At 35.9% G+C, this 15582-nt stretch overlaps 1 protein-coding gene across 1 annotated transcript in view; it reads right to left on the bottom strand.

Annotated features, from left to right (window-relative positions):
* rhbg (Rh family B glycoprotein) overlaps positions 1-15582 on the bottom strand; it is an 83186-nt gene that overhangs the window by 36161 nt on the left and 31443 nt on the right. The window contains exons 5-6 of the mRNA XM_028793998.2: positions 14275-14441; positions 12221-12358 (exon numbers count right to left, since the gene is read on the bottom strand). Of these exons, the coding sequence (XP_028649831.1) occupies positions 12221-12358; positions 14275-14441 (305 nt within the window). The remainder of the gene's footprint in view (positions 1-12220; positions 12359-14274; positions 14442-15582) is intronic.

Genomic DNA, 15582 nt, shown 5'->3' with positions numbered 1-15582 from the left:
ACCATGATGGGTTAAAGGCCAGTGTTTTTGTCACTTCACCACACTGCCTGTTTAGTTGATCTCCTCCTTATTCTGCTACCTTTTAAAACTTTTAATAATGACATCTAATTTTCGTTAAATTTGTCCACTGTGTAAGTGTGAGCAACTAGCTGAGTAATAAAGGCCCACTGGTTTCAGCATTTAAATCAAGGATGAAGATTTTAGCATAGCAAGCTCTTGTTAGAGTTGCTGCTGCAATTGTTTTATTTTGCACTCTCATCGTAACCTCTAGTGAAACACACTGATTTCAGGTCCTCAAATAAAATGTAATATAAAGAGATGTAGTTCAATATAATGATGAATCTCATTATGAATTCTGAACATGTAGGCACCGTGTCCTGAGGGAACAGCAATAGAGGCTCACGTGGATGGAAAAGTGAAGGAGCTGTTGATATTGCATATGTGTTCTAAACAGTCTCTGTTTGCATTTCATGTGGAAGTTATATGTAGGGGTGCAGTCTACTAATAATGATCAACTTGATTATTCATTGTTAACACTTAGGCACCATGTCCTAGTTGACTATCAGCAGAAGCTCTCATGGATTCAAAAGATAAAGGAGTTGTTGATGTTGAGTATTTGTTATAGACAGTTTCTTTTTGCACTTCTTGTAGAAATTATATTTTCTTTTAGTATGTGTGGAGGTTTATATAAAGCAAGCAACAGCGTTCTAATTTGGTAACAGAGTGTTTTGCTTTACCCCTATATTGTGAGCACAAAGGTGATCCAACTTTCCCAAGTACTGTTCATTTAACAAACATTGATGTGAAATTGTAAAAGCAACATTTGTATGGGGGTGGGAATAATTAGGCTCAACAGCAAGTGGCTGGGCAGTATGACCATCACGAGAAAGAGAAACTAAGGTACACGGTGATAAGGATGGAGCAGCCTTTTTCAGGATATAATGGCATCCAAGACTTTGATTTGGCTTGGCAGTGTCTCATTTTCTTGTACAAAGCAGGTGAGTAGTCATCACCCAATTTCTTTGAAAATCGGAGTAGGTGGTTCATGCACAACTCATGAGGCACAGCACTCCCTGTCACTCCACTAAGGTTATTGTAATGTCGCTCTGTTTTTGTGTCAGACATGTGGTATGAGCTATGTTCGTATTGGCTATGTTGCATGTTGCATGCCACTGTGCTTTACTGGCAGTGGCATATATGCCTGAGCATTTCCAGTCAGAAGTCAGGGACACCGTTGACCTCACATCCAATGAATGGGTCCTGTTGCATGTGTCATGGCACAAGTTGTTGATTGAGACCTATATCAAGCTTGAAGGGTCATATGTGCATAGGCTTTTTGTGGTAGACAGATAACCCATATCATTTTATATATATAATATATATACTGTAGATTTTTGCTTATCCATTAGGAAAAACTTTTCCATTTGATTTCTCTTTCTGGTGTCCATGGTGGTACTCACACCTTTTCCATCACCACATTTAAAGGACCTGTCTTTAGAAATCTATTTATTGATTGCCTACAGAACGATTCTTTTCAGAATCTACATACATAGCAACTATAAAAAGTCACTAGCTCTATTAAAATGTTTATTTTTGTTACTCTAAATCCTAACAATGAAACAAATAACTTTTCCAGATTTCCTTACTAGTTTTACTGTGCAACATCTGAGTGGATAAAACAATTCAGAAAAAAATAAAAATAAATAAAAAAGTAGAATAGGATTTGAATAACAGCATTCTTCCCTTGCGTTATTACTTTTTTGAAGGTTCAGTGCTTGTATAACAGCTCTGAATCTATCTGGATACATCTCTGCCAACTGTGCAAACGTAGAGGAAGGAATATCTATCCATGTCTCCTTATAATATTCAAGATGAGTCAAACTGTGGTGTCCTCTTAAGTCATTCCAAAGATTCAGCGAAGTTTAGGTTGGGGTTTCTAACTATGCCAAAGAAATGTACCTTCCTGTCCTTCAGCCACTATATGTTTGCTGTGGTGGTGTGCTTTGGGTGCTTTAGGGTCATGTTGAAAGGCCAATCATATTCCCATTTCCAGCAATCTGGCTGAGAGATGCAGATTTACTTCAAGAATGTGAGGGTACTTTGCACCATTTACCTTGCTTTCTACAAATGTCTTGAAATGATTCCCTGTCCCAAATAATACAACATCTGGTCTCATCTCACCAAATCACTTTTTGCCACTTGGAAACACAATCTTATGGAGGCTTTTTTGCTGTTACCTTAGCAAAAAGGTACCAGATTTGTGATTTGCTTATAATATTGTCATATGTACACAAAGACCATTCTTTGACATGAAGACCTATAGCTCCGACAAAGCTGTCATTGACTTCTAGTTAGAAACCTACACAAGTCTCTTTTTGGAGAACTGCATCCAAAACAAAGCTACAGCAATAAAAACACACCTGACCTGTAGCCTATGAATGAAAAAATGCAGTGGGCGCAATACATTTCACCTATTGTCAAAAAGGATCACCAGCACCTCCACTCCCTTATGCATCTGAGGTAAGCTGGCATTTTTCCATTTGTTAACTGTGGAGAGTGGTGAAGGTGGAACACAATATTACTCACACCCAGCTGCTTTCTCTTCATGACAAATACAACACTTAGAAAGGCAAACAGGATTACTGAAGACTTCAGCCATTCTTCAGTGCAGCTTTTCTCATTCCTCCTTCAAGCAAATGGTACAGGGCTATCAGCACTCATACCAGTAGATTCAGGGACAGTTTCTACCCATCTATATATATATATATATATATATATATATATATATATATATATATATATAGATATATATAAAAAATCCAATATCTGTCTGTCTGTCTGTATGTATGTCTGTATGCTTTTCACGAGAGAACTACTTAATGGATTTAGATCAGGTTTTTTTCTATAATTTGCTTGAACATTCCAGTTGATTTTGTGACTTCTCTCATTACGCTAAGTATCATAGCTTGCTTACGGCATTGATTTATTTGTGCAAATCCAAGAAGGAGGCTGAGGACTGAGGGAGAGTGAAGTGGGCCCTCCTCACTCACGTGCCAGCCTCTGTTCGAATCGGTCTACCTCTCGCCATGTGTTGGAGCGTACCTTGCCTCCGCTTAGCTAACTATACCAGACATTATTATCTACAGATTGTTGAGGAGTAACGTTTGATGTTTTTGAGAGAGAGAGATCAGAGCTACGTGTGTTTTAGAGAGTAGCTGCTGATTAGCTGAGATATCACAGCCACATGCTTGCTCTCCCGTCAGAGCTGAACACAATCAGATACAGTGCCAACATTTGACGTTAGAGCGTACCTACCTTCCACTTGGCCAGAATTACATTTTTTTTTCTTTTTTTATTGATTTTTAAAGTTTGTCCTGTTTCACTACTATGAAGGCAGAGCCGCCGGGGGACAGCTAGTAGGTCAGATAGCAGAACAGTCAATCATAAGAACAAATATTTTGTAATGTATATATTCAATTCCACAATTTGCCCTGTAAAAATGATAACCTGGCCACACGTTCATTATTGAATTTGTACTTAGTTTAAAGTTAAAGTACCGTAAGAAACATATTTATGTGCAGTACTTCCCCTGTACCTCCATATTGGGTGGAAATTGTTGTAGATTACCAGTCTGTAAATCTTATTCTTAAACACAGAGATTACTTTTTCTATTTTTGGTATGATTACTGTCACTAGTCAATGGGAGACATGCAATTGCATATTTCATTGTACAATGTAGATTTGATAATAATCTTTTTGTCTGTATGACAAGTTTTTATGTCATATAGAAATTGAACAAATAAGGTCTTACTTACTCTTGACCTTTACCTCAGATACACCTAGCTGGAACTGTCTATATATACATAAACGTAACATAATAAGTCACTAAAAAATAGAATTTTTATTTTTTCTATCCTCACTGGCCAATTGACCTTTTCATCAGACTCATCTTTAGACTTAAAACCAATTTTATCTATAAGGACTACTTCTCTGTTAATTATATATCTATCTTATGTAAATGTATATTATTTTCTTGTATGTTTTTTATTCATCATTTTTATAATCTAATTTAAATTTGTTTTTCTTTGTTTCTTACTATGTCTTTGGTATCTTGTAAAACACTTTGAGCTACAATCCTGCGTATGAAAATGTGTTATAGAAATAAATGTTATTGTTGAAATGTATTTACCATAATGTTTTGTAATAATCTTTGGTCCTTAGACCAAAGACCTTTATACTATTTATATTAACAGGTAGTTAAAATCATCCTAGTTGGAGGATTCACATGTCAATACCTAAATAATTTAGCCTCTTGTCCTTGGGTTTTACTAAAATGTTCCATTTTGTGGCACACTCTCTCTCTCTCACTCTCACTTATACCCCGTTGCTTCTCCAGTATTCACGACTTGACATTTTGGACTCATTCACAGTTCATTCTGTTTCAACCATAACTCACTAGTGGTTTTTTCTTTCCTGCACTACATGGCTACACCAATTTGCTGTTTCAAACTGAACTTCATGTTTTCACTCACACTTTTCCTAACCACTTGTTCTGGAGAATTGACCAAATCCTTAGAACTCTCAGCTCAGTTTGCTCAAAATGAACAACTTTAGTAATTCTTCTGTCTTTCATTATTCCTCTTTTCCTATCTTTGTATTTTTTCCTCCTGTACCTTTAAAATGTATTTCTTTTTCCACTGTCATGTGCACATATGTCACTCTATCATAATCTACCAAACTTTATTTTCATGCAGTTCTTTTCCTATCTCTCTTTTTTCTTTATCATTCAGGATGGAAATTGTTTTTGAACGGTGTAATGATTCTGACCTTTCAGTCCTGTTAAAAATGGTTGACTGGCATCAGATATTATGGTACAATGAAAGTAATGCAAAAATGTGTAAAAATTAATTGCAACTAAAGTACAGTTAAAACAATGTTTCAGATGCTTCATTGGCAGCAGTGTGTATCTGTTGTGCAGCTGTCATAAACAAATCATAACATAGCTCTAGATAGATTATCTGATATTTCACAGATATAAATTTTACTTTTGTAGCATCATGTAATATCCATCCATCTATTCATCCATTATCCAACCTGCTATATCCTAACTACAGGGTCACGGGGGTCTGCTGGATCCAATCCCAACCAACACAGGGCGCAAGGCAGGAAACAAACCCTGGGCAGGACACCAGCCCACTGCAATCATGTAATATCTTTCTATAATAATGTTTCTGAGAGCCTGTCTAAATATCTGACTGACATCCAGTTAGGAGGGATGGCATTACGAATGGTAAGACTTAGGGGAGCCATACCCCTTCCACATTTTAACTGTGCTCTTTTGGATAACTTAAAACCATTGAAATCTTTTTATACTAATCTCCTGCATTATGCCTTTTTACAACTTTACCTGGAAATTTATTTGAAAGTACAACTCCAACTATTGTTAATTCTTCGCTTTGAATTGAATTTTTATGCCTTAAAATCCTCTATTATTTAGCTAATCAAAACTATCATAATTGATTAGTTTGTTGTTTGATCAGTGAGGTGACCTGCTATGTCTGAGTGAATTTACAAATGCAGTTATTAGGAGGTGTTCGCTTATTCCAATAAGGATTCTATTGTTTTAATATTAATTCATTTTCAAAATGTGCTAAACTTTTATTTCCCCTTGGCTGATGTGGGTCACTGTGTGTAAATAAAAGTGTAACAAGCTTAATTTCAACTTTTTATTTAATTTTTAGAGTGTCATACACCAAAAAGGGGAGACAACTTTCTCTTTTTTACACATATACATATATATATATATATACATCTACACTAATTAATAAAAGGCAAAGCCCTCACTGACTCACTGACTGACTGACTGACTGACTGACTGACTCACTCACTCACTCACTCACTCACTCACTCACTCACTCACTCACTCACTCACTCACTCACTCACTCACTCACTCACTCATCACTAATTCTCCAACTTCCTGTGTAGGTGGAAGGCTGAAATTTGGCAGGCTCATTCCTTACAGCTTACTTACAAAAGTTAGGTAGGTTTCATTTCGAAATTCTACGTGTAATGGTCATAACTGGAACCTGTTTTTGTCCATATACTCTAATGGAGGAGGCGGAGTCACGTATCGCCTCATCACGCTTCCTACGTAATCACGTGAACTAAAAACAAGGAAGAGATTTACAGCACAAGTCAAACGCGGGAACGAAGGTAAATGACGTTAATTTTTGAGTGTCTTTTAATACTGTGTAAGCATACATATTAACACATGTGCAATTAAATGTGTGCATTTACGGGGTGATTTCTCAGGCTTAAAAGCTCGCCTTTTATTAAAAAGGTAAATGCAAACTGTTTTCATTCTGAAGGGCACAAACCACGTTAGATTTCAGACGTTAAACGCGCAAAAATGTCGGTACACCAGATAAATAAGCGCAACATATTATCAGTTGTATTGTATGCTTACAATACATATAGAAATGTGTTAATCGTTAACTAATATTATGGGATGGTGTTTTTTCGACTCGCGCCTTGATTTAAATGATTGCATTTCTTGGTGGGTTTGCGTAGCTTATTGTCAATATCTTTACACCTCTTTTTAAGACTTAATTTAAAAAGGTTTTCTTTTCTTCTTAATTAAAATTTAAAAGCAATACTTCACCGCTGCGAAGCCCCTCTAGCGCTGACATCCGAGGTTTGATTACCGTAAGCGAGTGCAGTGAGTGTGTACGCCTGATGAGCCAAGAATAAGGGAGAAAGACGTGTCGCGTACTCTTTGCATTATTTGACAGTAAACTATTTTCAACCATTCTATGATCTGCTTCTCACAACTGAAGGCACTGTGGCTGATGTTACCTGACTTGCTGGCCAACCATAAGCGTTACCTGGTAGGTAACCAGCCACTCACTTCACTCCCTTACGGGAATCGAACCTCGGACGTCAGCGCTACAGGCGAAGCTCCTAAAATTGCGCCACGGCGTGTGGTTCGTTTATTTGACAACATGTACATCGGGGTAATTACATTCACGGCATTCGTAGTCTGATTCACAATCTGATTGTATGGGTGGTTACCTACCAGGTAACGCTTATAGTTGGCCAGCAAGTCAGCTCGAAGTGATCACTCGAGTAAAGGCAGCTTCACAAAAAAACAGATCCTTAACAAATTGTTATTGGTATATTTTCCCTCAATTTAAAAAGGTTTTCTTTTCTTCTTAATAAAAATTTAAAAGCAGTACTTCGCCGGTGTGAAGCGCGGGGATTTGAGCGACTGACGCATACAGACATATTCATGAGTGCAGGTACTTCGGAAAGAAAGCACCTTGTAAACCTAAAGTTTACATTAAGTTCATAGACCTACAAAAGGTTGCCATTGATTTGAGGCAAGATTGCTTTTCTCCTGTACAACTATACATTGCATTCTCAAGAGTGTGCTTGCACGGCTTCGGATATAGATATATATATATACATACATATATATATATATATATATATATATATATATATATATATATATATATATATATATATATATATATATATATATATATGTATGTATGTCTATATATAAATATGTAAGCTTATAAGTACTGCCTTACTTCTCTTTAAGAAAGGAAGTAGTAATGATACTTGATTTAAACGATTCCATGTCTTGCTGGGTTTGCGTAGCTTATTGTCAATATCTTTACACCTTTTTTTAAGACTTATTGACTAAAATGGGCTTTCACGAAAAAAGTTAGGGCTTTGCTACAGGATACACCCTCCACAAGTTAAGCAAGTAAAAATAAAAGTATATATTTCTGTTTTATTTAAACCTTTTAAGTTTGTATGCATAGCCCCATTTGGCTGTTTTAGTTTTTTTTTTCTTTCTTCAGTAATATTTAATCTCCTTAAAGAAAAACAACATATGCATTTTACTTTTTTTGTATTTCTTTAGTAATATTTTAGTGTAAAAGGATAATCAGTATTTAAACCTTTTATGTTACTTTATAAATTTATTTTACACAATGTTGAAAAATTAATAAGAAAGCTACATATTTTGGCAGCTGCTGCTTTAATTTTCAATGAAATGAAAAAAGCTCTCCAAGAGAAAACGTCAATGAAGAAGAAACAGTTTGCACTATCTAAAAAGGAGAAACCCTCATTTATAAAGGTTTGCTGCAGATGACTTAACTAGAAAATAAATTAATAGTTCCTATGTGTATAATACATATTTATCTATTTTACTTATGCCTTTATTCCAGCAACTTGCAACATCTGAGGTACAATTTGTTACATTACTTTTGTTTTTTGCAGCACAGGCAGGTGAAGTGACTTCCTCAGGGTCACACAGTGGTGTCAGTACCAGGATTTGAACTGACAAGCTCCGGGTTTACTGAAATATTACTGAAGAAAGAAAAAAAACGAAAACGGGCAAATAGGGCTATGCATACAGATGTCCATCCATCCATTATCCAACCCGCTATATCCTAAATACAGGAGCCAATAAGTAGATATGTATATATACAGTATATATATATATATATATATATATATATATATATATATATATATATATATATATATATATATATATATATATATATATGTGAATGTATGTGTATATATATATATATATATATATGTGAATGTATGTATGTATATATGTATGTCTATATTTATATCTATATATATATATATGTAGATATGTAAATTTGTATATGTATATATATATATGTATATGTGGATGTGTATATGTATATATATGTATATGTAGATATGTGTATATATAGATATGTATATATATGTATATATGTTTATGTATATATATGGTTACATAACCTCTTTAACACACTACTTCTCCGCTGCGAAGCGCGGGTATTTTGCTAGTATATATATATACAGTACATACGTATATGAGCATTCTCTGTTTATATGTTTAATTATGTTTTATGTTTAGATTTTTCTTTCTTTCTTTCAAATTATATTTGTGGGCAGCACGGTGGCGCAGTGGGTAGTGCTGCTGCCTTGCAGTTAGGAGAACTGCATGGAGTTTGCATGTTCTCCCCGTGTCTGCATGGGTTTCCTCCGAGTACTCCGGTTTCCTTCCACAGTCCAAAGACATGAAGGTTAGGTGCATTGGCATCCTACAATTGTCCCTAGTGTGTGCTTGGTGTGTGGGTGTGTGTGTGCGCACCCTGCCCGGGGTTTGTTTCCTGCCTTGTGCCCTGTGTTGGATGGGATTGGCTCCAGCAGACCCCCGTGACCCTGTAGTTAGGATACAGCGGGTTGGATAATGGATGGATGGAAATTATATTTGTATATATGTAAATTCTGTTTAGTGCGCTGTAAGTGGAAGTGTTCTTAATAACAATACATTGAATTGATACAAATTCAGTTTAATTATGAAAAAAAATGTAAATAAAAGTGGTATTTCTTGGGGAGTTTATTTTCTTTACTGTCATACCTATTGATAGTAAAGTCGACAGTAATGTTTGTTAATAAGTTGGAAACTGAAAGGCATTTGGATATCTCTGGTGCAATTCTGGTGAGAATCTTAAGAACTGAACTAAAGAGACATTCCATTTGTCTGACTTTTTTATTCAGAAGAGAGAGTGTTGCAATATTACTGAATAAACGTGTTAGCTTCTGTAGAATCAAGTGATCTTCATCGCTCACTTCATAGTGTGTCAGGATAAATAACATGTCTAAATTCACTACAAAGAGAACCCTAATCCATAGCTAAGCTTCTGGTGTCTTGCTGAAATACATAAATAACACTTCAATAACACTATAGTTAAAAATTGACTAAATAATCAATAACAGCTGTACTGCAAAAAATTTAAATGGGAGTTGTTTTGCTTGTATTTAGCAAAACAATCTGCTAATGGGGTAAGCAAAATTTACTTGACAAGATTTCTTAAAGTACGCTAAATAATTGTAAATACAAATTTTTTGCTAAGTCAATAACTGTTACAATAGGGAAAACAAGATTTAATGTCATGATATAAATAGTTTTAATTTGCTTAGATTTCATTTTTTGCAGTGTGCATACATGGAACTACACTCAAGAGTACCACAGTACAGTATGTACTATTTTTTTACCATGCACAAGTCCACTTTTAGTCACTAGAGGGCACCCTCATATCATAAAAAGTGCACTGCTGAGTTTTTTTTTTTAATAAACAGCTGATTCCAGTTCCTCTTTCACAAAAAAGCTTGTTGTTGCGGCATTGTTCAAATTTGCAACTTAACAAGTGCACTTTAAAGATGTTAACGACAAATTGATTAATTTCACCTTAATGTATTTCTAAAGTTATCTCTCAGAGGTATTTTTAGATTAAAAATATAGCACCTGCATAAATGCTTTCAACGCCCACTCTTCAAAAGTTACAATTGAAATTATTTCTACATTGCAGTTTACTAATTTGTATAAATGGAGAGACATAAGTACAATGGCAATCAATAAAAGACATTAAAGCATTTTATATAAGGTGGCACAGTGGTCAGGTTTGCTGTCTCAAAGCTTCCTGACCCACAAGGGCTTGACTTCAGTTCTTAGACTGATCTACAGTATGTGGGGCTTCCTTGTTCTTCCTTTGCTCGCTTGACTTGTTTTATAGGCACTCTGACTAATTCTCAAATATTAAAATTATCTATGGCTTTATTAATGCACTCAATGCATGTGTGTCTGTAAGTGTGCCCTGCAAAGGACTTCTATCACATCTGGAGTTGGATCTTGGTTATGCCAAATGCTACTGGGATAGTCTTTGGCTCCCATGATCATGTACTAGAATTAGTTAGTACAGAAAATGAACAGGTAATTTCTTGCAAGCTATTACCTGAACTTTAAAAGACCTGATAAAGAGAAGTCTGACACCGTTATGAGACTGTTAAGAAGATTAATATTTTTTTTTATTAAATTGGGCATGTAGTCAATAGACAATGATTGCATGTAAAGCCCTATGTGTGCCAAATAAAGATGTTTCCTTGTATATTTCATGATCACACAGAAAAAAAAATATTATTTCGGAAGTGTTAAACCCTACAGTAGGTATTGGCATTCAGTTTAGAACATGCATCCCAAAGGAACATTAGTCATTATGTAAAATGATAAGGGGTGTGTCTGTCTGTCACGTTATTACTCATGAACCACTGGATTTAGAGCCTCAATGTTGGTGTTATTCGAAAGCTTATGACGTGATACATGCTGGTAAAGTAGAAAATGTAGCTGGTGGCAATCTCTGCAACGTTATCAGGATTTGTGTCTTTCCAACAGCAAACTGCATAGAGGAACTGATTGAGAAAGTAACATGGCAGAATGAAAAAGGACAACATGTGTTGAGCCTGAAGCAATTTGCAGAAGCCACTTACTCAATAGGAAAAGGAAGAATGAAAGCTCCAGAATCTGACAAGGGTCAATCATATACCATGTGGCAAACTGCTGGTACTCACAAACTCCTGGGTTTGGAACCTTGATCTGGGGAGGACTGGAGGTCCACATGTTTCTAGTATTGTATATACCATGTGTGTAACACTGAACTAAAGATGGCAATCCATGAAAGGGATTTACCATTTGACATCAACACAATATTCTCATATCTATGCAATCTGTAGAAGGCAAAGTAAAATGGTACATTGTTACAAAGTTACTGTCGACCATCAATCAAGGGATATTTATACTCAGACTTTATAATGTGGTAATGATACCATATTATGATCATTGTGTGCAGTTCTGGGCACCACACTATAGAAAAGACATAGCAGCACTTGTAGAGAAGTTCATCTCTAGACTGGAAAACATGTCTGACCCTGACTGCTCAAGGCAATTTAACCTGTTTAGTGGTGAGCAGAGAAAGCTGCATGGGAACTTAATTCAGGTCTACAAAATTTGAATAGGAATTGTTAATGTTGATCTAGAAGAAAAATGTAATTTAAATGGCAACTCACATACTCCAGGGCATTGGTGGAAATTAAAGGAAAGTGCATTCAAGGTGGAAGCCAAAAATACACTTCCTTAAACAAAGGGTCATGGCAGTCTGGACCAAACTTACAAGTCAGGTGGTTAAAGTGAAATGCCTGGATGAGATATTGGAACAGCTTCTTAGTCCAGCCTAAGCACCTCAGTGGATTGAATTGCTTCATTTTGCTTGTCAAAACCTGTAAAAACTGTTAACAGATGTACTGCAGTGGATGGCTTTAATTTGTTAGTAAATATACTGGCCTATAGGTAAGTATACCTACCGTTAAAAACTTATATCCCAAGGTGGATATTATTCCAGCTAAAGATCCAACAATCATAGAGCCAAAAGGAGTCAACATCATCTCTCCAGCTGTGCCCACTGCTACTCCACCAGCAAGGGAAGCATTCTGGATGTGAACCTGCAGGAGATGGCAAATCATGAGAATCAGACAGAGAAAATGGTTTTAAAAATCAAAATATATCCCTGCCTGGTGTTAATATCAATTCTTTTTTAAAACACACACATGCACTGAAGAGGAACACAGTACAAAGAGTGCACTCACAGACACACACATACACACAGAAATTCAGTGCTTTGAACACAATCCAAAACCACAGGAAAAAAATGTCTGCTTGCTCTTGAGTGATCACAAGATGTTTACTGGATCGGAAAATGTGACTATTGTTAAGCAATTGTAAACTCTCACTTCTCTTTGTATGATACAGTAAAGATATGGTGAGCATGGGTTGGAGGCTGCCATAAGGATCCTTGACTATAAGAACAAGGTGTGCATTATGTGAAGTATTGGAGGAGTCTTGGCCCCTAATGAATCCTATTTAGGTTGATATGAAAGCATTCTAGAAAGTATTCTAGAATCAAGATGACATTAATATTGTCTTGGAAAAACAAAGTCAATCCATTCTGTTAAAAAAATTGGCTTTTGAGAACCCTGTTCATGTATAAATCATTAGATCATGTTGTTTGAATTAGGGCCTTGACTCCCTACACGATTTTTCACACAGTTTTTAGTCAGAAAGTTTATTAAGTAAATTTAGTGAATTATGGAAAAGAGGATGATGCATTAAATATGTCAACATTCATTCTGTTACAGCCCCTTTTTCTCTTTAATTCTGATTACAGGTCAAATTCCATTAAAACAAAGAGTTTCGGACTGAAAAAACTATTCATTATAGCGGGGATTTTGGTTGTAATGGAATTGGAACATAGCACGGTCTTTAAGAATGTACACATTCACAAAGCTGACTGCAGAATGGTGAACTCAATGGCAAACCCTTTCTTCTTGTTGCCAGCATCAATTGAAGCGAGAACTTCCAACTTTTCTGTAAAGTAAATTGCTGACATCAGTGCCGAAGCCCATATGAATACAGTGGTCTACCTTGTATTAGCAAAACAGCGCCCTCTGGTGACAGCACCCTATTCAGTCGACTAATTAATTCACTGGCTGTCTCTGATTTTTCTTTTTTGAGTCACCCTTTTTTAACCTGGAAAAGTTTTACATAAAAACATCATGATAAAATATTTGAGGAAATGAAAGTCACATTAATAAGAATAAATTAAAAATTGTTGGATGTAAAAATTTGTGAGCACAATATTCAAAGATGCATTCAAATGCAACATTTTTTTTAACAATTATGGTGTACAAGGCATAATCTCTGCGAATTTCTAAAACACATTGGAAGCTGGTCAAGTAGTATAAATATGAGGGAAGTTCAGCAATCAGTACGCTTGCTGAAAGGTGACCCAAATATGAATCCTCAATCTGGTTGATGTACTGGCTGCAGCCGACCTCCAGAACTCTGCACATACAGCTGATTTTGAATCTGATTGACGGTTATCTCACCCGTAGATCCGCCCACAATGTATCTGATCTGCAGTAACCCTTCTCAATCTCTGATCTGCTGCACAGGAGGATCTGGCTTCAGACACAATACAATTGGCTGTTTGGCGGAGCTCCTGAATTGCGACTTTTGGGCCAAGGTCAGAAGAAATATGCATTTTGCTGCTCTTTTTAAATAAAAAAATGACTCATAATGAATTTTGCAGATAAAATGGACTTTGCTGTAATGAGTTCCTTTTTTTTTAACATTAGCTCTACAGGAAATTAGCCAGGACCAAAAAAAAAATTGTTAAAACAAGAGTATTGTTAAAACGGAGTTCATTCTAAGAGAATTTGACCTGTATTTTACTGAAACAAAGGTTTTTATCCCCTCCACACAAAAAAAAATCAGCCAGAATAACTCATTTCTGAAAGACCCATTAAGAAGAAAGTATGTGCAATAACAGCATTAAAATATTCTGGACTTTTCTCCTTACCATGTCCAACTTGCCTTCCTCACTAAGCAAAGAGGACAAAGCAAAAGTTGCCAACGTGCAGGCAGCAAGGGAGTAATAAGTGTTCATTACTGTCCTGTGCTGGCTGTCTCCATGGGCTGTGATAGCCGAGTTAAAACTAGGCCAGAACATCCACAGATAAATGGTACCTAAATTATAAACAGAAAAAAATTAACAAGTTCAAGTGTGTATAGCATTTGCCATGATTTTTAAAAAGTATGTTTCACTACTAATGTTTATTAAACACAATGAGGTTTTAATTTTTCAGATATACAGACAAAATTATTTCTATTCACCACAAACAACTGTAAAGTACACTCTATGAACAGAAACTGGCACTCAGATTCAGTTGTCTAATTTGCATTAAACTGTCATTTGGAGTCCATCACAGAAATAAAACCCATACCAGGACAAAGGAACTTTTTATTTTTTCAACACATGGATGTCTTTTGCATCAAGAGGGAGTGATACATATTCCAGATAGTGTCCAATGGCACACGAAACTTAGCACTGTGCAAGTGGTTCTTCACAGGACTGTGTTACAGTATTTGGAAAGTCTGAGTAGTTACTCAGAGGGCTGATGTCACACAGGGATTCCCAGGATCATATACCTTCAAAACCCAGCAGGTAACCCTGAATACCCTTGAAAGTGCATCATTTATTCATTCAAGTTCAAATGCCAACAGTTTCCTTTCAACATTTGCCTTGTCAAGGGCATTTTTAAGATGCACTTGACTTAACAGCACTGGCTTAGGCTTTAGATGTTTCCTTCACATACCAAGCATGAAGGTGAAGAGTACCTGGCGCAGTGGTAGTGCTGCTGCTTTGCAGTAAGGAGACTGTGGAAGATTGTGGGTTCGCTTCCCGGTTCCTCCCTGTGTGGATAGCGCTTTGAGTACTGAGAAAAGCGCTATATAAATGTAATGAATTATTATTATTATTACCTGGAAACTGTTTACTTGTGCCCCTAACATAACAAAACCATGGAATGACATTGTGTCTAAAACATTATATATGATTCTCAACTTAAGTATATTTCAGTTGTTATGAATACTTAAATAATATCTTGGACCTCCAATGGCAAAAATTCAAAATGGCAGGTACTATAAAATTTACAATATGGGTGATTAAAATGTTTTGAGCCTGAACATGGAAGGGGTATCCTACAATACTGATTTTGTAAGTGGCCAAATTTCAGTTCATACATACTAAGCTACATGTGAATTACAGCTTCCCTGCATTTGTGATTTATGTTTGTTTCTTTTATTCAAGAAGCCAACTAGGACATTT

Source organism: Erpetoichthys calabaricus, chromosome 2 (assembly GCF_900747795.2).
Source record: "Erpetoichthys calabaricus chromosome 2, fErpCal1.3, whole genome shotgun sequence".
Lineage (NCBI taxonomy): Eukaryota > Metazoa > Chordata > Cladistia > Polypteriformes > Polypteridae > Erpetoichthys > Erpetoichthys calabaricus.
Note: the sequence above shows the minus strand (reverse complement) of the source record. Positions and strands in the feature narration are given on the sequence as shown.